This window comes from Harpegnathos saltator, unplaced genomic scaffold (assembly GCF_003227715.2).
Source record: "Harpegnathos saltator strain DR-91 unplaced genomic scaffold, Hsal_v8.6 scaffold128, whole genome shotgun sequence".
Classification (NCBI taxonomy): domain Eukaryota; kingdom Metazoa; phylum Arthropoda; class Insecta; order Hymenoptera; family Formicidae; genus Harpegnathos; species Harpegnathos saltator.
The window spans coordinates 1,553,820-1,578,666 of NW_020229904.1; the positions used below are offsets into that span (position 1 = coordinate 1,553,820).

Below are 24,847 nucleotides of genomic sequence, written 5' to 3' on the forward strand. Positions count from 1 at the left end.
CATTGGGCCATAATCTATTTCAACTACCCGGTACATTAATGTGCTTCATTATGCAGCAGGGTGTTTAATTTCAAACGTAACAGGTAAAAGATCTCGAAAACTATAAAAGATATTAAAAAAAGTTGAAACACGTGTTCCGTGATTCCGAAGGGGAAAGAGAATGGCATTATCAGTTTTTTATTTGGAGGGCATTTTCAAGGTCAATTGAAGGTCAACTTAATTTTTTGAGGTAGAAAGCCCAATTTTTTACTATATCTTCCTTTCCTACCGATTAATTTGAACAACTTTTGTCTGAAACATTTTTTTTTATTTGCCTAATATTTTTTGAAATATTTAAGGAAAACTTGCTAACTTTTTCAACATTTAACTTACGATATCTCGTTAACTATTCGTCGAAAGAAGAAATAGTATTAGACTTTTTCACTTTATTTATCGACCTTTGGAAATTTCAAAATTATTAAATTAACAAAAGTTAATTTATTATTAATTGATAGTAAAAGAAGATATAATAAAAAATTGGGCCTTCTATTTCAAAAAATTGAGTTCATCAACTGATCTTGAAAATACCCTCCAAATAAAAAACTGATAATGCCATTCGCTTTCCCTTTCGAAACACGTGAAACACGTGTTTTAGCTTTTTTTTAATATCTTTCACAGTTTTCGAGATTTTTTAGCTGTTACGTTTGAAATTTAGTACCCTGTATATATATATATATATATTCGTGTAAATATTTCATCAATAATAGATATATACATTGATTTAAATCATTTTTCTTTTTTCGAGGGAACCTTAAGTTTTCAAATAAATACAAATATTTATATCAAAACTATTCTCAATATTATATATTGTATTTTTTGTGGCGACTTGCACTTAAACGTCCGGTTTCTGAGACATTTACCTTATTTGTATCGCATCGGCAAGAGGAGAGTTCTCTCCTCTCCCCCCTCTCTCTCTCTCTCTCTCACTCTCTCTCTCTCTCTCTCTCTCTCTCTCTCTCTCTCTCTCTCTCTCTCTCTCTCTCTCTCTCTCTCTCTCTCTCTGTCTCTGACGAAGCGCAAGTGTAAGGACGAACATCTTGCGATAACGAGAAACTGTCGTTCCCCGAGAAAATCTGCAAAGAGAATTCTTTGCGTATAAAATCAGTCGAAAAGTTCGCTCCAACTCGCCGCCTCCTCCTCCGGCGGGAGCCTCCGGCTGCCTCCACTTTCCGAGTAGAAAAAGATGCACGAGTGCTATCGAAACGTTTACGAAGGATCGTAGACAACGAATCCCGGGATTACGCGGCCGATGAATAATTGGTTTCCATTGAAAGCGCAACAAGCTCCAATTTAACTTATAAATTGAAGGCGAACTTTCCGACCGGCTCGATATATATATACGTTACTCGACGTGGCCGCAATTTTTTTGAATAACTCGCTTTTATAAAATTCCGACCTAATTACGATTGTTATATGAGAGAGAGAGAGAGAGAGAGAGAGAGAGAGAGAGAGAGAGAGAGAGAGAGAGAGAGAGAGAGAGAGAGAGAGAGAGAGAGAGAGAGAGAGAGACCCCTCGACATGCGTTCTCCCGAGGATTCAATTAAAAAGCTCAACGCGCGCTCGCGCGACTCGCGAGCGAAGTCCTCGACCGCGCGCGGTTTCCGCCTCGCGGACTTTCTCCCGCGGTGCGTTGCGTGCGTTACGCGGCGAAACTCTACGAATATCTCTAATTGTTCGCGGTCAGGTTAATGAGATTCGCCCGACGAGAGAAACAGCATCGTCCCGGCGCGGCCGCGGCGGCGGCGGCGGCGGCGCGGAAGTAGAACAAACCGTTACCTTCCTTTGTCGATAACTCCGGCGCGGCGCGGCGCTTTCGGAAAAGTTTCTCGCAAGTGTGCCACCGCGACAAAAGTTCTATCGCGCCGCGGGGAAGAACCGTAGGCCGGCAAAGCGGCGCGGCGTGGCGATTCGCCGCTACCGCCATTGTTTACCCGCCGGTTCCGCCTCAGTTCGAGCGCGGACCTCTTCATCGCCGCGTTGAGCCCCGCGCGCGAGGGAGACCGTTAGGGCGAATAAAGAGAGCGGGCGGGGGTGGAAAATAAAGAGGCAAAAGGAAGAATAGCGCGCGCGCCGCTACGTCATGGGAAATCACCGTAATTACGCCGCCGAGCCGGGGAAGTTATTCTCGGGCGGAAGAGAGCTCGCCCGCTCGCGCGCTCGAGATTTCATTTAGAGCGCGCCGCGCCTTCTTACACGCTCGCTTCTCGCCGCTTCAAATGCTCTGCATGCGCCGTTGGAAGCTGATGGAAATTCGGCGGCGCGCCGCCGGAATTGCCGTCGCCGGTGGACGAAATTAAATTTATAGTTGCGCGCGCGCGCGCGCGAGCGCGAGATATTTCTTGCGTCACTCGCACTCCTCTTGGCGTGTTGCATGAAAGGACGCGAGCGGACGAAAGGAGGAGAAAAGGAACAGGAGCCGTGCGTGAGAGGATCAGGGGACGTTCTGCGCGTGCCGTCGAGGGAATGCCGCGGAGGGCGGCGGGAGGAGGGAGTCCCGCAATACGGGGGGGATCTAACCAGGCTGGCGCGGGCTGGCCGGCTGGAATTCCGGAATGAAGCGATTACTTCCGAAGTTAACTATTGTTCCCGGCCGGACCATCAATCGGCGCTCAGTCTCCCCGACGATCCTCCCGTTCGCTCTCGCTCGTTCCTTCCTTCCTTTTCCCTTTTTTCCTCGCACGTCGATCCGTTCGCATGGAATTAAAACCGTTATCTGCGTCCCTCCACCGAGGTCTTCGTCGAGGTTCGCGCTGCCGAGGGGTGGATGGGGATGGATGGATGGATGGATGGCTGGATGGATGGATGGATGGATGGATGGTTGGTTGGATGGATGGATGGATGGATAGAGGGTGGACGAGGAGGGATGAATCCACGGACGGACGGTCAGACGACGGACAAAGGGGCGCGAATAGAGATGGAATCGACTGGTCATCCGCAGGCATCCCCGCGCATCTAACGATGTACGAGGCAGTGCATCAATACGTCATCAACATCACCGTCATCGTCGCGCCCGTCGCTTTTTTCAGCCCTCCCCTCCCCCCTGCTCCTCCTCGCGCTCGAAGCAACAGCTCCGATCGACACAGAGCTCTCTCTCCCCGGCTCTTGCCGCGTTCATTCCTCGCCGATTCATCGCGCTCGCGCGCTTTTTACATCGCCCGCGATTCGCGTTCAATCGACGATGCGATCTGGCGTGTTGACGCAGGGCGCGCGGGGGGAGGGGGAGGAGGGCGGTTTTGCACGGTAACGACTTCCTTGCTCCGTTCGCCGCGGTCTCGCCACCGACGCCTATCGTCCGCGGGCTCGTGGGAACATTCTGTGGAATTTTCCTCTTGTGTATATATTTTACTCAGTATAATGACGAGAAACAACGCGCGTCGAGCTCGATAGAACTGCCCCGCCGATGCCCGACGTTTCCGATAACACAGCCCCGCAAAAAAAAAAAGAAAGTGGTCTATTAGATATATTATATGTTGTGGAGTAGCTAAAAATAAGAGACACGTATTTTTTCATACGTGCCCAATTTCATATTTAGGGGTTAAAATCATCGCTTACAAGGTATATCGGTGTACCTGGTTTTGAGAGAGTGTATTTCAGAAACCAGAAAAGATACAGAAAAATGTTTCAGACAAAAGTCGTATGGTTCTTGACGCGCCTTACAACTGTGCGGTTAGATTTCTCAAAAATATTGTATTTTTTTATATCCCCCTCCCACCATCTTTATACTTTTGCAAATTGAAAATTTTTGTAATGACAAGAATTGCAGCATTTTTTAGGCTGAATTCAACCATATACAGCTTAATTTTGTTAAGTGAAGTTGCGATCAGTTTTTTGAGGTTAGGGACGATAAAGCTAGCAATTGTCCAATTCTGACCTCGGATTCGGATTCGGCGAATCAAAATACATAAGAATATACTTGTCCGGTTTTAGGCACCGACCACATTTTTTTTGTGGGTCTGTGTAATCGTCGACGATCCGACGAACTTTCGCCCCGCTCCCTCCGTTCTCCCACCTCGTTTCCTCTTTTTCCTTTTTTTTTTTTGTGATTCTCGATGTTTAATGGCCACGCGTTAATTTGTCGCCGGAAAGACACTTTCCGAGGATGTAATATCCCGCTGCCGATATTTCGAGAGAGGGACAAAAAGAGAAAACGATAGCTTTATACTTCGTTACCGTAACGAATCTGTTCCCTCCCCCCCCCCTCTCTCTCTCTTTTCCTCTCTATCTTTTTTCCACTTTGTCTTTTTTTTCCGCGGGACCTAACCGGATTGCTGCGATTCTTCTGGCTTTATGGGTATCTTTAATCGGGCTTTCGCAAAAGCTCACGCCCACCGTGATTGTTCGTTGCCGTTCGAATCGTCGGCGCGCACGGCAGAGGGGGGGGGGCCGACGGCGGGCGCAGGGGGAGGCGTCAACAATTTTTTCATCGCTTTTCCCCCGTTCTCGCTGCCCCGTGCACTTCCTCTGTTCCATCCCGATCGGATTTTTTGCAATTTTTTCGGTGTCTACCGATTTACATGCGCCAGCAAAATCGACGATGCGCCTACGTCCCGCCTGCTTCGCTCGTCTAGCAGTTTATAATCGAAAAGCGGCGGGGACGAGTTTCGGTGGCACGAAACGCGGGCCAGATGAAGTCAGGCACGGCGCGCGGCGTTTTATCGTGCACGCTCCGCGACTCGTTGTCCCGCTTGCCGATATATCGGGGCGGCTCCCTCCTCGCCTCCCCTCCCTCCCCCTTTCTCTCTTTTGTGGCCATCCTTACGTATTTGCGTATTCATCTCTGCGCGCTTATATGACAGAAGTGAAATTGGAAACACGGTACACTCGGGATCTGGAATATTTATATCCCCCCGCATGTCTTCATGTCAATCTGTAACGTATAGCGGCCCCGGAAAGATCGCCATATATTTTTCCTTTACGCTCCTCGGCCGGATACGCAAGACAAACGCGCGATCGATGACGAGGACGGTCTTTGAAGATCGACGCTCCGAGTCGAGATGGTGACGGGGGATTTCTTTCCGGGATAACGTCTCTCCCTCTCTCTCTCTCTCTCTCTCTCTCTCTCTCTCTCTCTCTCTCTTTCTTTGACGACTGCGCGCGCAGTCTTTTCTCTCTTGTCTCTTTCTCGATTAATCGAAATAAGACGGTGAATGACCGCGGTGAATGGAAGCCCCCTAATAATTTCATCATCTTACTACTCCCCCCCTAATAATTTCATCATCTTACTACTCCCCCTCCGCTCCGAGCGAGCACGCAAATATTCGCGGTTCCGCAACCTCCTTATTTATCTCGGCCACTCTCGGCGATGACTCAACTCGAGGAATGAAAATCTCTCGCCCGGCGTTTTCCAGCGAAATTGCCACTACCGTATCCGCTAATCCGACCGGTGTTTCAAGCCCGGCATTTACGCCCGGCTCGCCGTGTACACGGCGTTAATATCCGTGTACGTTTGCCGCGAGGAGCGTCACTCGCCGAACGCTACGCAGAGGGAACGATTTAGTTGGATCTAACAAATGCTCATTTGGAACAGTCGAGATAAATCTTTTGATCGATCGAACAAAATTTTGTTTGACGCGACAAAAACATTTCGTTGGAACTAAGCTGCGACGAAATATTCTTGTCGCGTCCAACAAAACGTTCGTTCGTTTCAATCAAAAAATTTATTTGGACTATTCCAAATAAGCATTTGTTAGATTCGACTAAATCGTTCTCTCTGTGTATAATGAAGACTGTAATCGTCCGGCCGGGACTTTATCGGAGCATCTGCAAATTTGCGCGCGATGTTCCGCCACGCTTCGTTGCGTGGCGCGACTAGTCGCTCGTGTCTGGATGTTCCCTTACATCCCCCCCGTCTTCAAACCGAGGCAGCGCTTGCTAGTTCCGCGCTTCCGCCGCTCGGAAGAATCGTCCGTACCGTCGAGCCGCGTCGACCCAAGAAAGACAGATAGAGAGAGGGGGAGAGAGAGAGAGAGAGAGAGAGAGAGAGAGAGAGCGGAAAATTAGGCGGCGACATTCGGAGCAGAAGCACAATATCTCTCGTTGTTTTGTCTCCCAACCGCCGCGGGCGCCGCTTCTTCCCAGCGAGAAGAACTAATTCCGTAATTGCGATCCGAATTTTTTTCGCGCGGGAAGGAAAGGGAGGAGAGCGCGCCCCGCGCGCTATTCTTCGTCTTCCGAGCAGCCTTCCGTGCGCGAGGCGCGCTCTGATTAATTTCACCGTTCGCTTCGCGGCTGTTTTTCCACGTCGCTCTCTCGGAACGCGCTTAACGCGTCGTGATCATTCATCGGAGCGTGACGCGAGACCGAGTGTCATTTCTGCGAGACGAGTCCGCGTCGAGCATTCGGGTCGCGGTGGAACGAGGAGGGGTCGAAGGACGAACAATTATTTCACGATCGGCCTTTCCTTGTCGTCATCGCTCGAGAGAGAGAGAGAGAGAGAGAGATTTGACTCCAAGAGACAAATGCGCGCGAACATCTGTACTCTGCGAATCACTGTACTTGTCCGAAATATCCCGAAGGCTGGATCGATCGAATGAAAAATGAATGCGCGTCCGCCTTGACAACGCGACGAGTGCGGCGAATTTTTCGTCGCGTTGCGATAAGACACTCTCACGCGGTGGCGATTTTAGCAGCCATAAAAACTTTCGTGTGTCGTAACGTCATGTATAAAATTACTCGACGTGCATGAAGATATAACATAATGGCGTAAAGTTTCGCTACATTCGATGTAAATTATAATCTTATAATGCTGCGGAACATGTCTCCCTACCCCCTCTCGCCCCCCGTGCCGCCGCGGTAACTGCCCTTGTGAAAAAAAAAAAAAAAAAAAAAAAAGGAAAGAAAAAAGCCGAACGTTCTCCACCGAGTTACCGATCTGTAAATCAAAACTTCTCGATGCTGCCGCTCCCCCTCTCTTCTCCTCCCCTCTTACTTATTTCTTCTCGGTTTCGCGTTACCGCGCGAGCGCGTTTAAGGGCGACACCGACGAGTCGCGAGCGTAAAAATCTATCCCGCCGCGCGCGTATCTCGCGGCAATTCTCCGCGGCAAAGAAACCTATTCCGTCGCCATTATGTCGCCAATTTATTTCCCGTCTCTCACGCTCAACGTTATACTAATCTCGAGACATCCCCCCCCCCGCGCGCAGAAGCGAGTCGCGTTATCGTAAAGCCGTTTTCCCTCCTTCTCTGCCCTTCTCTCTCTCTCTCTCTCTCTCTCTCTCTCTTCCTCGAAGGACGGGAAAGTTCTTCGTAAATATCTGACGGGACTTTTTAATTTACGCTCTCGCGCACATTTTGCATCCCCGCCGGCTCGCTCGTTACTTCGCGCTTCCCTGCCGGGCTCTCTCTCTCTCTCGCTCTCTCTCTCTTATCTTCGCATCCACTCGGCCGGAAGATAAGACACGGGAGAGAGCAGAAGGATCGCCGCTCGGTCGTTTGTTGTATCCGCGAGCGCGAGGCGGCCGCGATGTGTAACGCGCGCGAGGAATCTTCTGAAGGCGCGTATATATTATAGTAAATCCGCTAACGCGCCGAGGCCCGCATATTTGCTTAATTAAAAGGCAGATTAGCGGAACGTCTGGCCGAAGTTGCGAGCAACAATATGCGCGCGCGCGCACCATTGCGATTATGCAAATTTCTTTAATTTCTGCCGAGCCATCTGCGACGGGCGTTAATGTCGCGTAATAAAGGACTCGAGTTGCAAACAGAACGCTCCTTGCTCTCCGCTACGCTCGAGATAATTTGTCGGACCGCGAGCCTTAATGGACACCGGTTACTGCATAAAAAACGTAATCAACATCGGAGAGCGGCGGACAGAGAAACTTGATATTCGAATCGACAATGTATTATTATCGGACTCTTGTTTGATTCCGAGACGCAAGTTCTCTTCCTGCGCGTGGACTCTTCTCTCTCCCTCTCCCCCCCCCCTCCCGCCCACTCTCTCTCCCTTTTTATCCCCTGCTCGGCGCCGCGAGGGCAGCGCGTATACGAAGAAATATTCAATTTCCTCTCTATTTTATAAAGATATCGCTCGCGGGAGACACACGCGCGCACGCGCACGCATACTGATAGAAAAATATAGTTGAATTAACTATGATCTCACTATATTTTATAGTTCATTCTGGCGTCAATCATATCTTTATAGTTCGTGGAACCTGCAAACTATAGTAGAATAAACACAAATATATATAGTCAATGATTAAAAATATACAGTCAATGATTGTCTGAAATAATTGTTTAGTTACTTTTATCACATATATGGTAATTTCTCATTCACAAATATAGTGAGATTTAATATTCATATAGTTACATCTGTCATCATGTAACAAATATTCTGGTAATATTGACTATATAAAAGAGTTACTTTACCTACCATTTTATATCTGTATCCATACAATAAGTTTAACTTACTATAATTCTTAGTAAAAATATTATATAGTTGGTTATAGTATGCCTATATCGTAATTATTACCGATATATTATGCTAATACTTACTATAAATATGATATTTCGGACTCTAATTTAGTTACTATATCATTATAGTTTCAAATATCATACTTCTCTCTACTATCATATTCTCTCTACTATATCATTATAGTTTCAAATATCATATTCACTTTTCTTTCAGTGCATACACGCACGAACGAACGATCGAAATCGGATTGAAACGCGTCGGAATTACGAGCGCGGGCGAGAGTAAGAGAATTAGGCGAATCGACGCTCTCTCTCTCTCTCTCTCTCTCTCTCTCTCTCTCTCTCTCTCTCTCTCTCTCTCTCTCTCTCTCTCTCTCGTCGCGGCCAAAATTCAGTTTCATAAAGAGCTAAAAGCGCGCTCTCGGTGTATCCTGTGTTCTCGAATTACCGAAACCGAAACGGTCGAAAGAAAGGACAAAAAGGGGAGAGGGAGAAACAGAAAAGAAGAAAGAAAAAAAGCAGAGGAAGCAGTTACACGTGGGGGGTAGAGGTGGTGCTCGGCGTGCTAACGCCGACCGAGAGAGGCGCCGAACGTTTTATTAAGCCGGATACATAAAAACCGCAGCCGGCCAATGTGGAGGAGCAAGAGCGCGCTTGGCAGGACAAGGGATGTGAGAGGGCGGGAGGGCGCGAGGGGGGACGGTTGGAAGCGCGTTTGTCGAAGGGAGAAAAGAGAATGTGGCGAATGAAAAGGGGGAAGGGGGAGGGGAGGGGTGGCGCGGAAGGGTTGGGAATGGTTGGAAGAGAAAGGAAGACTCGACGCGGTATAACAAAGGAGCGCGCTCGGCTGTGAGCGCGCGCGGGGGCGGGGAGGCTTTGAATTCACAACCCTTTCCTCTTCCACCCCCGTTATTTCCTATCTGCCCGGCATTATGCATTTTTCTTCGCCTATATCACGAAAAACGTTGGTGAAACGTTTCATACTCGCGCATGCACAAGTGCCCGCGAATCCGCTTTATTAAACCCTTCAAGCGCACGGGACGCAGGGAACGGGGAAGAAAGGGCGGAGTGGTTGCAGGGGGGAGGGGGGTTAGGGACGCGCGCGCACGCGAATTACGGGCGAATTATAACGCGATAGCGTTTGATAAAGGGTACGGGTGGAGGGAGGGGGAGCGAGGTGGAGAGTGGCGATAAGCACACGGATGAAGAAGATCGGACGTTTCTAATTAAGGCGGAAATAAATGGCAAGAAACCGGAGCCCCTCCCTCCCCCTCCGCCCGCGCTCGCGCCGCCGCCCCATCCAGACCGCCGAACGTTTAAAAGGGAGGATAATTAAAACAGGGGAGAGCCGCGGAGCGCCAACGCGTCGTATGAGTCTGCGAAAATCTGCGACCACGGCCAAGATCACGAGCGACGTAATACCCCATTCGAGCCGATCCGAAGAAGAGGATGACGAAGGATCGCTGCAGAGCACAGAGAGAGAGAGAGAGAGAGGCGGTCTCTCCCCGGATTATTTTCACGGAGATGAGACGACCTCGCGGAACACCCTGCGCCTCGCCGCGCGCGTCTCGACTTTTCAAACGGCTCCGTAAAGCTTGACGGAACGTCATTTTGTATCCAAGACCGAAAATTGCTTATTACGACGAGGGCGGCGGGGGGGAGGGGGAGGAGGGAGCGCAATTCCCTATCAAGCAGGGGGATCGCGTTTCCCGCCTCGTTCGATCGACTAGTCGCTACCGGCAGCTATGTCGAATTCTTCCTACCGGGACTATCGGATTATTCGGACTTAGAAGACGGTTTACATCCCCTCGCGGGCTCACGCTGCTCGTGCGGTGGATAGAGAGAGAGAGACAGAGAGGGGGAGGAGGAGTATAATGTTTCAACGATGTAATACTATGCTAAATACGCTTTGCAAGGCTCACGCGCGTGCGCGCACGCCCGGAACATTCAGATCTCGGATAAGAAGAATGTTACGTCGCCGGTACAGGCGAGATAACACTCGGCTGCTGCAACAACACGCGCGCCCCCTCGAAACATAAATCACGGCGACGACGGCAAGCCGTGTATAAACTCGTCGCCGCTTCAAATCCCGCCTATTGTTTCTCGCCCGTCTGCTCGCTCGCGTGCCTCCCCCCCCCCCGGCCGATGCCTCCGAAGAAGAAACCGCTTAACTTTGTAATCCCGCCGCCCTCCCCCGCGGCGAGAGACGTCTGACGAAACGCACGTGACGTCGCGTCTTCGATCACGTACCGCAAACTCGCTCCCACCCCCCTTTCCTCCCTCCCCGGTGATTGGACCCCTCCGCGGCTTCTTCTTCTCTTTGCTCCGCCGGGAAGATTCCTCCTCCACGAGAGCGGGAGCGATAATTCTCGAGCGGTACCGAGCCGCGACTAGGTGCTTCGCGGTGTTCGGTTTTTCAGCGAAACGAATTGGAAAGTTTGCCGCTATTTCGCCAGGCAAGATCCGAATCGCGCCCCTCCCCCCCCCCCCCCGAACTTGACTGCGCGAACTCGCGAGAGCCCGGGACTACTTAGGGACGATTACGTCCAAGTCCTGTAAAGTCGATTAGCAATATGTCTGTATCTCTGTTCCGAAATCGCGGTATTATCTATACGGCGCACCTGCGCGGCGCGGATCATGGAGGAACTTGAATTAGCCGCGTTTATCTGCGACCGACGTTTATACCGTTCGATCTCGCTAATAAGCGCTTACTCGGCGAGGCAGGACCGTTTCGCGAAAGAACCTCCGCAAAACGTGCCCGTTTTTCAGTCCCCGACTTTTAAATTAAATTTTATGCGAAGTGACAGCTCATGATAAGACATTAATCACACAAAAAGGTTTTGCATTGAGCATACGATTGGTTTCGGAGATATAGAGGGTCACAAAGTGGTCACTACCTACTGAGGAAGTTTGACGCTAATAACGTTTTGTCGCACGAATTTTTGCGAAATTCAGTATCCGTGGATTCCTTGAGTTGCTTATTACGAATTCGATGTCAGATTTAAAATATTCAAGATGGCGAATGTAATATAGCGGACGCAAATAGTGAAACAATTATTTACTTTTGTTAGAACTGTTACGTTGTGGTATACTTTAGAAAACCGATAACTTCAGAACTGAATTTTTAGATGACTTTGATATTATTGGATGCAATGATGTGTAATTATAAAGAGTCACGGAAACTGCAATGAAAAACCTTAAAAAAAAACAAATAAAACTATCACGTTATCCTTTATGCGTCAACGTCAACGTAACGCACCAATTTGAATTTGATATTTTTTTTCATGAGAAAACAATAAAAAAAATACTTTCTGCACTCAAAAATTGTCGTTGGAAAAATTACTTTCGAAAACCTAATAGAAAATTCGCAATCAGCCAGCCGAGAAAACCACAACATAACAGTTCCAATAAAAGTAACCCCCCCTACATCTTTGAAACCAATCGTATGCTCAACGTAAAGCTTTTCTGTAATTAATGTCTCATCATGAACGATCTCTTGGCATAAAATTCGATTCCAAGATCGAGAGGCGAAAACGAGGCAAAAAATCGACCCTTTTCGCGGAGGTTCTTTTACCATTTCGGAATTTCGGATCGACTCGCGGACCCCAGTCGGGGATCTCTGAAAGAGCCCGGAGAGCCTGGCAGGACGAGAGCAGGCATACTCCTAGCGCTGAGAACGTGCAGCTGGAATTTTAGGCTCGGGCGTCGCGTAATTTCACAGCCGAACACGTTTCTTCTCAAACAAGATCGTACACTTTCAATTTGCATTCCGATGGGGCAGCTCGCTCGCTCGCTCGCGTGCGCAACGTTTTGTGCATTTCATCGTCCCATTAATAAGCCACGCGAAGGGAGAGCGGAGTTACAACGGGGATGTTAAAAGCTTTATTCGAAGCACAAAGGAGCCTCTCTCAGGGTGTACGCCGCGGGTTCTCCTCGTTTTCTCTTCTCTTTCCTTTTCTTTTTTCCTCTTTCCTTTTTTTTTTTATTTTCTTTCTTCCTTTTCTCCCGCCTGATTAATCTCGCGTGCAAAATGTTCCCCGCACTTTGTTCGTTAGGCTCTCTCGCGTTTCTGTCCCGTGTGGCCTCAAGAGCTGTATGTCTTTTCCCCGTCCTTTCCCCTCGCTCTCGCTTCTTTCTCTTTTTAAATAAAAGTGAGTTGAACCCGCCCCATCTCTCGCGGCGCGGCAGAAACTTGATCCCGTCCCTTCAGGTCCCTCTCATTTTTCATCAGCCGTGCGATTAGTCTTTATGAGAACAGCTTGGCCGTTTTCAGAGAAATGCTCGTCTCGCTCAATTTTCCCCTCTTCCTCCCCCCTCCCTCTGCTGTCCGTCGAGTGAGACCTCTTGTCCACGGCTGCTCTCAATAAAGCCGCCGCCCAATCACGTCGTCCCGCGCGACGCATGCTTTATTACGCCGCGGAAATTTTTCCCTCGATCGTCTCCGACATTTTCACGCGTTATCGCGTTATATGTTTGTGTTGGTTAGTATTCGTACCGTGTGACGTAACGCCAAGTCAAGCGTCGCGTTAACCAAGAAACGGCAAAATCGCGCGCCCTGACACGGTCACGTGTCAACGTCTCTGTGAGCGGACACGGCGGCCTGCCAGTTGCGGCGCTGTGTAAAATGTCGCGTTGAGAGAGAAGGAACGGCAGAAACAACCTCCGGCGGCGGGGGAGAGGGGGGAGGGGAGAGGGGAGAAAAACTGTCGCCTAGTTGAAGTAGCCTAAAAATTACACGGCTTAATGCCTCACCGGAAACCGGCGCGAGACCGAATCGAGGACACGGAAGAGAGAAACCGGGAACAACAGCGAGATATTCACTTTGTTACTCGCAGTTAACGGGAAATAGGTGGCACGGATGGGAGACGCTTTACGACCCGTGGAAACTTCGTAATAGTACCGTACCGTTACGACCTCCCGCCTGCCGTTTCAATAAACTAATTGAACCTAAAACTTCTCAAAGCCGCGTAAAGTCCTAGTCGAACAATATTCATCCGACGCCGTAAAATAGCGCGTCGAGCTAAAGCTGAAGCGGCCGCTGACATTTATTAGAAAACGATTACGAGAGAGAGGGGGAGAGAGAGAGAGAGAGAGAGAGAGAGAGAGACGATTATACGTCGTCAAGTCGGAGATTCTGTAACGCGAGAAGCACGGAAAAAAATTAGAAGCGGCGGCGCGTACGTTTAAAGTAAATCGCACGGGGAGATTTCGAAATTGTCTTCAGTTCAGTCCTCGAGATCTGAGAAAGGTGAAATTTTAATTCTGACGTTGCTCTTTTACATATATGTTGGATTTTCGCTAAAGAGGGAAGTTTCAGGGAAACGGGAGGGTTTCTGAAATATCAAGAGGGCGAAATGAGATTGGCCACGTTTGCTCTCCCTGCGAAGATTAGACAATGCTTTTACAGCGGAGAATTTCTAACGAACACAACCGCGCGGCGCGCGACGTCGGGAACGTTCCGCGTGCGCGCGCGGAAACAAATTGCGGAAACGAGTGCGTTATATTGAGATAATAAAATTACGTTTAATCAGTCGGAGGGGTTTCGCGGAGAAATTTAGGGTAGCGCCGCCTGGTCGAGGGGATGCTTTTCGCACTTTCGCATTAACTCGCGCGTGCAGCCCGAGCTCGGCTGTTGGCACAGAAAGTTTCCGCATCGCCCGCGAGTCGGGGAAAATGTTATCTCGTCGATGTTGCATTAACGCGAGTTAAGCTTAAGCCATTCGAATCCTCCGTGGATCACGCAAGTTTACCACTTACCCGAATGCCTTCGCAGCGCGCATCGGGACTGATGTCGAATTATCGCGCGCGATATCGCGAGCGCCGTTTATATCGCAGATGAAAGAAAGATGAGTAACAAGAGTGCACAATTTCTGCGCTCCAAAGCATCGTCGAACCTCCAAGAGGGGACAGACGAAAGCGACACATATTTCGACGACCTGCTCAACCGTCCACCCCAAAAAAGTAATTTCAGGACGAGCGGAATCGTCTGAATTTTAGAGGATTTTATTCTTATATATGGCCTCAAGAGGAAATATGGCCTCTAAAATTAAGAGGAAAATGTTATAAACATATTTTTCGTAAAGTCGGAGGGATTATATATGTTATATGTGTAATGCAAATCTTATTGATCTTAATATAAATTTCCTCTTATACGCAGATTATTTAATCTTTTTTCAAGAGAATTATTATTTATTCCTACTGGTTATACTAGTTAATTTGAGAAAATTATTTATAAACGAACGGTTCACTTTAATCGTTTTATTAGAAAGAGGAATCCTTTCTCTGTCAAAGGCTTCGCTCAGAATGTAAGACTATCGGAAAAATCACTTTGCAAATAGAATACTTTCCTTCTATCATCCGTCCGTCTCTGTTTAGTAAGAACCCGACGCGGCAGAATCGGCAATTGGCATCGACGTGACATTATTCGCGTGTCAATTACACACATCCGTGTCGTTGGATAATTAACGATCGATTGCGCTCGCGAAATACCCGCCGATACTTTCAGCCGCGTCAGGCCGCGATCATTGGCTGATTTTACCGATAAGATTACGCGCGGCGGAGCAGCAGGCGGACGAATAATTCCGCACGTGCGCTAAGCGCAAATTTGGACGAGGGAATTCGGATGAGCGGCGGGACGATATCGCCGATTATCGGCACAATCGGGACGGGCGGAGGGAGAGAGAGAGAGAGAGAGAGAGAGAGAGAGAGAGAGAGAGTTCGACGGTCGTCCGCGGCGGAAATATTACCTCGTCAATGCCGCTTTAAGACGCGATAAGTTTAAGTTGGGCTTCCAGTTCGAGTCCCTCCGGCAGCTTGTTAAAGCTTACCTGTGCGAGCGCGCAACTTCGCCGATGTGCAGATTTAGCATTCTCCAACTTCGCAACGGGCTACTGGCTCGAAAGCACGCCCGCGCAGGAGAGACGTTCGGCGGAGGGGAGGTCAGCCGGACGAATTCCGCACGCCGCGCACGTATCGCGTCGCGAAAGTCGCGTGTGCCGCCGCGGCGGAAAAAGCTGAAGAAGCCGCGCGGCGTCTCTCCGGCTCGACATCGCGCGAATAACTGATCAGTCGTGTATCGACTCGTTACCGCGCCGTTAATTGCAGAAACTCGTCGCGAAATCATGGTTATGAATCGACGTGACATAATATTAGGATCGGACAGTCGGAAAGTTGCGTCCGGTTTTGGCTTTTTGCAGAACGTATGGCTTTATTTAAGAAACAACGTGAAGAAGTACATCGGTCGAAATATTGTTCACCGTTAGCGACGACCATTTTCCATCTTTCGGTCAGCAAGCGAATTCCGCGGCGAAAGAATGACTCATCTTTGGAGGCTGTCCAGTCAGAGACCCATTTCTCGACGTCTTCATCAGAATTGAAGCATCCGTCAGCAAGTGCGTGTGCCATCGACCGGAACGGGTGGTAGTCGGAAGGGGGAAGTCAGTCCGGTGAATAAGCCGCATGGGGTAACACTTCCCAGCGAAGTGCTTCTAACGTGCTTCCTTGACAGATTTTGTGACGTGAGGCCGAGCGTAGTCATGCGTAGCAAAAGCACTTTATGCTGTCTCGTCTCATATTCTAGTCGTTTTTCGTGCAATGCTCGGCTCAAACTCGGATCATTTGTTCTCTGTAGAGATCCCCTGTGACTGTTTGACCACTTTTCAACAGCTCATGGTACAGCACACCCTTCTGATCCTACCAAATAGACAGCATTGCCTTCTTTCCGTGGATATTCCGCTTTGGCGTCGATGTTGAGAGTTGGCAGAGGGATCGCAGATAGTTTCTCGACATTTGGGGTTGTCAAAATAAATCCATTTTTCATCCTCAGGAATGATACGATGTAGAAACCTCTTTCCTTGTTGACTAGCAAGCAGGTATTTCGCAGGTGGTTGTTTCGTCTTTCAATGTCTCTTGGCTTCAGTTCATACGGGACCCATTTTCCTTCCTTGTAAACCTTTCTCTGAAGGCTTTCAAACGATCGGAAATCACAGATTGAGCACAATTTAATGCCTCTGCAAGTTGCTTTTGCGTTTTGCGAGACACGGGTCTTCGCGTCCACCAATGCCTGCAATTCTTCGTCTTCGAATACTCTTGGCCGTCCAGAACGCTCTTTGTCCTCTACATCAAAATCACCACTTTTAAAGCGTCGAAACCGTTCTCTGTTTTATCGGAAGGAGCATTATCACCATAAACTTCTACAAGCCTTCGATGAGCTTCAGCTGCAGTTTTCTTCCAATTGAAGCAAAAGATTATCACTGTGGCGCAAATGAGACGCTTATTTGGCTCAAATTTCGACATTTTCGATGCAGTAAAAAACGAACAATGTTATTGATGCAAACGTATGCCTTTATGTACTGAATTATTATTGACAGATGTCAAAACAAACCATTAAGCTTCGTTTAGACATTAAGGTTAATGACAGTTCTACTAGCTATAGCTACTCGCCTCTAGATGGACGGAACTTTCCGATTTACCTAGTAACAATTAAATATTAGGTGTGTGAATTAATTCGGTCCGTTTTTTGTTTTTTTCCAAAAAAAGACTTTAGTATGGAAAAACATGAAAGGTACACCGATCAAGGTATTTGCCATCGCTTGCTATTATTTTTTCCCATCCGTCTGGCAGTTGTTGCATTCCGTGACGGAAAAACGACTCGTCCTTCGAAGCGATCCATTCACTGAGCATTTCTCTATTTCTTCATGATTGTTGAAGTGCTGGTCCGAAAGCCATCCGTATGCCATCGATCTGAACGAGTGATAATCGGATGGAGCAATGTCTGGTGAATACGGCGGGTGGGGTGAAACGTCCCAGCCAAGTGCTTTCAAGGTGACCTTCACAATCTGTCCAACATGTGGCCGAGCGTTATCGTGCTGGAATCTATCACTTTGTCGTGTCTCTTTGCATATTCCGGCCGCTTATTCTTCAATGCGTTGTTTAAACGGATCAATTGTCGTCGGTAAAGTTCGGCAGTGATGGTTTGGCTCTGTTTTAATAGTTCATGATACACTACACCCTTCTGGTCCCACGATATATACTGAGCATTACTTTCTTGCCGTGAATATTCCGCTTTGGTATCGATGTGGATGGTTTTCTTGGGTCGCTAATGGATTTCCTTCGTTTGGGATTATCGAGATATATCCACTTTTCATCTACAATCACGATACGATGCAAGAAACCTTTTCTTTTTTGCCTGGCGAGCAAGATTTCAGACATGGCTTTTCGCCTCTCGATGTCTCTTTCTTTCAGTTCTTTCGTACGGCACCCATCTTCCTTCTTTGTAAATCTTTCCCATGGCCGCCTGACGCACAGAAATTGTTGATCGATCAACATTCAACAATTGCGCGAGTTCATGTTGCGATTGACACGGATCTTCATCGATTAGCGTCTGCAATTCCTCGTCCTCGAACTTCTTCGGCTGACCTGGACGAGGCTTGTCATCGACACTGAAATCATCACGTTTGAAACGTCAAAACCATTCTCTGCATGATTCGTCGGTGGGAGCACTTTCACCATAAGCTTCTACGAGCATTCGATGAGCTCCCAGCGGCTGTTTTCTTCAAATGAACACAGAAAATGAGAACTTCCCGGAAATTATGCTTTTTCGGCTCGAATGTCGCATCAGATAAACACGACGTTATTGTTACAAACCCAAAAACCTTTATCGACTGAATAATATCGCCAGCTATCAAAACTAAAAAATAACCTGCCTCTGCCTCTCGCAGACATTAGAGGTTAGAAAATTGCACGGTGCAGCAACTGACCGCCAGATGGACCGAATTAATTCACACACCTAATAATACAGTACGGCGAAATTATCACATCACGGACGTTGTTCCAATCGTTCGCGAAGACGCGAAGAGGCCAAGTCCCCGGGGAGGGACGACTCGCGAGATCACCTCGTTAGACTTCTCCTCGAACCAACTCGGCCGAGCCTCCGGCGAAATGTTCGCGAGCATTTTGAGCGACGCGACAGCGCCGGGTAGCGAGTGGCCCGAAACGTCAGCCGAGATACTCCGGGCCTCCGAGCCTCTCGCGGAATTGCATTACTCGTACGTTAGGCATTATTATTACCGAGTTGATTGCGGGAAAGTGCGCGGGCGTCGTCTCTCGCGCCCGTGTTATCGCGTTACCGCCTCTAGTCTCAAGCGCGCGCGCCCGTATACTGTTTCAGGCTTTGGTGTACCGGGACGGCAACCTCGTCTCGGGCTCGCTCGAGGCGTTGGTGCAGCACATGGTGCCCACGGAGGAATATTATCCTGATCGGGCGTACCTCTTCGCCTTTTTGCTGAGCGCCAGGCTCTTCATCAAGCCGCACGAGCTTCTGGGCGAGGTTTGCGCTCTCTGCGAGCATCAGCAGAATCTCAATGGCGAGGGCGGTAAGGTGAGCAGCATGTGTGTGTGTTTGTGTGTACTCGCGATCCACGAGCGGGCAACCTCGGTCGCGTGTATTATCGTTCCATCGCGGGCTCATCCAGCCCCGTGCGCGCCTCCCCCTATCGCGGGGGCGGGGGGAGGAGAGCGCGGAAAGAAGCCCGGCGCTCCTTATCTGCGGCACTTGAAACGGACCGTTTCCTCGAGCCCTGCGAGAGCGGGCCTCTCTCTCTCTCTCTCTCGCCGTACAGAGTCATTTGCATCCTCGCGTTATATACTCGATCGCGCTTTCTCTTCGCCCCGGTACTCCCCGAAGCTTGCCGGCTTCGGGGCAGCGGCCATCGTCGGCATACGATACGCGGGCACGCTGAAAGCCCGGAGAAGCCGCCGTTCGTACGTCATTCGCGCGCGAGATATTGATCCAGGGTCCGGCCGCCCCCGTGGCCCTTTCGACCCCCCCCCCCGCCCCTCCACTTTTGGCGGGAAAAGCTCGAGTGTACGCGTGTTAAAGAATATTAGCGCGGAATCGCGAACTCGCCGCGACTTATCGCGGCCGCGTAGGGTGAGGCGATAACTCGAGCGTCACTCCTCCGTCGATGAAAAGCGATGAAAAGGGACCGGTCGCGAGGAGGCCGAGAGAGGAGCGTTATCGCTCGCGTAACGTGTAATTTCTGTCGAGTAGATTTCTCCCCTCTCTCATATTCCGAATATATTCGAGACCGTAATGGTTATTGCCTCACCCCGTATAACCCGAACCCTGCAACTGGGCCGGAAGGGTTAATAACACGTATTCGCTGGATCCAGCTTATCCGCGCCGCCACGGCTCTCGCTTAATATCCACGAATTACTTATTCAGCCGTAACGTATCACCGGTGAGATTTTGACGACGTGCTTTTAACCCCGCTATGGCGGCGGATTAAGGAAAAGAAAAAAGCCATCGCGTGTGTGTGTGTGTGTGTGTGTGTTGCAGGAGCGGCTGCACCGCTTCGTGCCGCGGCTGGTGCAGCTGCTGGCGGAGTGGACGGAAACATTCCCGTACGACTTCCGGGACGAGAGGGTGATGGGTCACGTCAGGTCCATCACGCAGAAAGTCGCTGCGGTCGACGCCGCGGCCAGGCAGGAAGTTTCGGCGCTGCTGCAAAACTTGCTGCTACGACTGACGGCCCTGGAAAGGTACGAGGAGGGCTTGGCCAGGCTGGCGACCGAGGCAGCGACGGAGCAGCTAACACAGGTTCGTGAGTTCCGCTACAAGCGCCCATTTGCGGCCGTCAGTTTGCATTTCGCTGTCCCGCCTCGGCTTAGTTGCTGGCTTAGTAGCGCGACGTTTTCCGAACACTGCAAACACCGCCGCGCGATCTGGCCGCGCGCAGAGTCCGCGCCTGCTGATTGGATATCCGTTAATTTCGCAGCTCGAAAGCGAGAGGGCCGACGTCGCGTCGGCCCGCGGTAATATAATGGCTCGCGCCGATCGAAACGAGCCGCGAGCCGGGGTGTTGGCCTTCTGCCCTTGCGGAAAATTCCATCTCCTGCGGACCGAGCGACCGACGGGCCTACTCCTGGAGGCGCTGACGACCGGAATCGTCGATTCGCGAGTCCTTAACTCTTTAACGCCTACTGGTAACTATAGTTACCAGAAACGCATTTAAGAAACCATAACTTGGTCGAAAAAGGAGATGTATAACGTTTCCTTTGCGCCTGCACTGTAAAGGTGAAGTCTTCTTCTTGGAAAACATGGTATATAGATTGTATGTAGATTCGGTTTAGTCTGTTTTCAGCGCAGTTTTAATGATTTGACATGTTTTGTCAAATTCCACGTAGGCATAGTTAGCGTTGTTTCTGACATCTAGAAGTGCGCTATAAATGAATAGATTGGTATCTGGTTATATATAATTTTATACATTTGGAAGCTTTCTCAGATGCAAAATGTGAGATTAAAAGAATACAGAAATTCTAAATGGCGAATTCAATACGGTGGACACGAAAATCAAGAAATCAAGCTATTTTCGTGAAACCTGCAGTGACCTATAGCGCTTTTTATGCGGCGAGAAATGAAGGGACGTTTGACTATGTAAATGGTATGATCTGTAAGATATTCTTCTGAAATGATAAGCTTGACGCTCTGAATAATAAACTTCACTCATAAATATAGTAAAGTTTCAGCTGAAAAATGTCAAGCTGACTGTCAGAGTTATGTCGTATAGATTATCCTTCATTTTTCTCTGTATAGGTTGCTCATTTCGTATATGCTTTTAGGATTCAAGTGATATTTACCAATAAACCAAAAACGAATGATAAGAAAACCAATATAAAATTCTGATGTTTTTTTTGGTGTTACTACTACTTATAGTCTCAGTTCAAAAAAACTCAAATTTTATTCTTAAAACACTTATGAAAAAATCGGGCGTTAAAGGGTTAAGAGGGGAATTGCGGAATTTTTTTTAACAGAAACGGTAAGATCAATGGACTTGAAATTTTCACATTGTATTCAATATGTTCAAAATATAAAATAAATTTTATTGAATCACAAGAACCGATCCAATTTGTAATTATTGATAAAAATGCAGTCATCCGTTTGCGAGCTCTATACTTGCTGTCGACGTATAATTCCGGGCGCCTCACTAGTCTGAAACCAAAAAATGAGCAAGATTTTTTAAATATACGGTTGCCATTATTACCAAATATACGGTAACCAGTGCCAAAATGAAGGCACTGAAGCCAAGTTTGGAAAAATAATGAATGTACAAGAAAAAGTATCGAAAATGAAACTTTTTTTTTCAACTTGTAATCATGATTAAAAAAAAAATGAGTAAAATAAAATATAATTGTGTTCGAGGTAGGGACGCGCGAAAGCTACATGTTTACGGTATATTGTGCAAAAATTTCAAATTATTCGGTTCAGTTAGTCTTTGCGTAATTGTATCAGTGACAGTTTAGGAAAATGGTGTTTCCAGATAAACGCGTTTAATGTTAGCTTTTGTGTGTGTACTCTCCATACAGATAGTAACAAATTTATTTTGTACTTGGAACATTAATGAATACACCGTGAAAATTTCAAGTCCATTGATCCTACGTCCGTTTCTGTTAAAAAGATTCGCAAAAATAGCGGTCTTCCGGCATGTGATACCCCCTTTAAGACGGAACTTGGCACGTCTCGCGGAAATTCGGCGTCTTCGTGAGACACCTTGCGCGACTCTGGCTGATAGCTTCATATTTGATCTTTCCAATATTTCAATTTTATCGTCTCGGCGATCTTCGCGATCGACCTTCGTACATGCAAAAAAAATACAAGACTACCTATAGGGAGCGGCCCTCCAGATTGTGACGATTAAAAAATGTCACAGTGCATTCGTTAGCTTTATGCTTCACAATCGAAGCCGCTTGCTTCTTCGACTGCGCAATTTTAACACACTCGCGTCTCGAAAAACACAAAGCACAACGCGAGGCCGCTGTTACAACACGCGCGTGAACGGAGCATTTTCCCTTTCTCTCCGCCTTCCTCGTTTGTATGCTTCTCCCGTTTCCCGCCGAGAGAGCTCGAGAGCTTTCCGATCGGACTCTTTATTCGGCCGTTGCGCACGAACGAGGAGGAACGTAGACACGGGAAGCGTTATCGAATTTGCAAGCCGACGAATGTAATTTCCGCGGGCGAACATTCACGGCGGTTGATTAAACAAAGCGGAGTCGTCGTCGGTCGAAATAAACGCATCGCCGGCAATGGAGGATCGCGTGATTCTCTCTACGCTGACGACACGATGCGATGCTAACACGCGCCAATTTACGTGATTTCCCAGCGAGTCAGGGGGCCGGGATACCAGCTCGCTCACGTCGCGCCCTTCGATCAATCGTCGTTCCCACGCAAGAAATTGCCGGCTGCCGCGATTCCGCGCGCCGCGCCGCGCCGACTCCCGTAATTCTCAGGCTGATTTCACGCGTTAACGGAGAGAAAGAACGGCACGGGCGCACCCGGCCGCATTGTTCCGCAGTTTCAATATGGATTTACACTCGCGCATAATCCGGCTTGCCGGCCGCGCCGCCGTGTTGCGAAGCACGATTACTCGGTTTACCGTAATTTCACATTGACCTTTCGAGGACTTTCAGCGGATAATCAAGCGGATAATATTCTCCCTTCGGGTCGAACATGCCCATCCCCTCCCGTCCCTCCCTCTGGTCCTTCTACTCTTATATTCATTCTACTCCCGCCCTCTCCCCCCTTTCTCTCAGTTCCGTTGGTTCTGCGATTACCGTAAAACGAGTCCTTTACACGTGCACGGCGTTACCGTACTTCGTCCCGTTTATGCGCGTGCGCGCGCGCATCGGATCGGAACGCACAAACTTGGACGTTTACGCTTGTGCGTGTACGCGCGTGCACTTTGCGCGGTTAGTCTAACGGGGTTAGCGCAGTAGTTTCCATCCGGGGGGACGTTAACTATTCCGTTAATTTGATTATCGCGCGCGCGCGCGCGCCTATCTGCCAGCGCTCGTAACACACTCGCTAATAGGTAATTTGCAGCTGCATTAGTTAGTTAAATATACTGGGCCGTGTGCGGCTAATCAGTACGAAATTGTGTAGGTGCTCGTGCAGGTGGCCCCCTCCCCCCTCTCGCACCCTTATCACCACGACGCCAACGGTCTACGCATGCCGCGCGTTCTCGATTCGCGCGGACGTGCGATAAACTGCGATCGAGGCGACCGCGCTGGTAAAGGTAAACGCGCGCTGTGAAAACGCGACGACAACTGTAAGCGTCAATTTTCCGCACGCACGCGCACGTACGCGCGGGTGTGCTCGTAAAAAATAACGCGCCGTCCCGGCGCACAGTGGGGCCAGATGACATTTTTTGGTTTGAAAATTCTTCAGAGACCTGGATTTCCGAGCGATCATCGATACACCAATGGATGAGGTTGATGCTGAATAAATTCCGAGGAGACCTGTCTTGCCAAAATAAAAAGAAATTTTTTTTCTCGAATTGCTAGCCCCAAAAGAGGAAGAGTTATCGTTAAACGCGAGGAACTTGTGAAATACTCATTGTCCGACAGTTATTTCTATCTAATAGCGTATTCAGCGGATTGAAACTATGAAACCAATCAACAGAGACCTCGAGATTTATCGATCTTGAAGCAGAAACCCATTAACCCAAAACTCTCATATACCTAAAATACAAAAACATCAAATATCAAGACCCGTTAAGCACAAAACCGAGGGATTTTTATCCTTAATTCTTTCTTAATGCGGGCTGAAATGATGAAATTCTTTGAAATTCTGAGTTTTCTAATAAGTGATTATAAGTTCTGAGGTCTCGCGTTTAGGCATCCATAGGCTCGAACCCATTGAGGTCGAACCCAAGACACTGTACTTTAAACGATAAACTTTTAAGGCAAACCCTAAATCCATGAATCCTGAACCGATAATTTTTTCAAAATTTCGGCTAGACAGATCTCTTTGGAATTTATTCAGGATCAACCGCATCCACCCGACTAGAAATTTTGATCAGGTTCACCTAACATTAACATAAGGACCTAATAGGGTGAATGAAAGGTAATCCTAAGTAAGTCAGTCCTTATAATGTCCTAACGACAAATAAGTAAGGAAGACCTTTATAACCTTTATAAGGTTATAACGATTGGGTCCACATCAGGACCACATAATGTACCAACCTAGTGTATGATACAATATGGTTCAGTTAATCAGATCCTTGTCGGGATCTTATTCATATGTACCTAATATGATTCGCATTATCAAGTTTTAACGAAACAATTTTTGGGTGCCATTTCCAAATATAAAGATGTTTGCATTGAAAAAACACTTCCGATCACTTGAATATATTTGTAAAATGCTATAGAAACCATCCTTTTTCTAGCAGTCAATAAATAGTTGTAAAATTAACGTGACATGCAACTCATCTCTTTAACACTACTTTATGTCTTGTCACCTTGTGATATTCATTTTATGTTTCTTTTCCGAAACATTTTACAAGTATGCTCAAGCGATCTAAAATATTATTTCATGCAAATATCTTTTTATTTGGAAATGACA

The 24,847-nt window shown here is 48.3% G+C and overlaps 1 protein-coding gene across 1 annotated transcript in view; it reads left to right on the forward strand.

Annotated features, from left to right (window-relative positions):
• The window catches only part of LOC105185450 (chromatin modification-related protein eaf-1), a 482,264-nt gene that overhangs the window by 431,408 nt on the left and 26,009 nt on the right, over window positions 1-24,847 (forward strand). Inside the window, exons 5-6 of the mRNA XM_025307813.1 lie at window positions 18,617-18,826; window positions 19,787-20,047. Of these exons, the coding sequence (XP_025163598.1) occupies window positions 18,617-18,826; window positions 19,787-20,047 (471 nt within the window). The remainder of the gene's footprint in view (window positions 1-18,616; window positions 18,827-19,786; window positions 20,048-24,847) is intronic.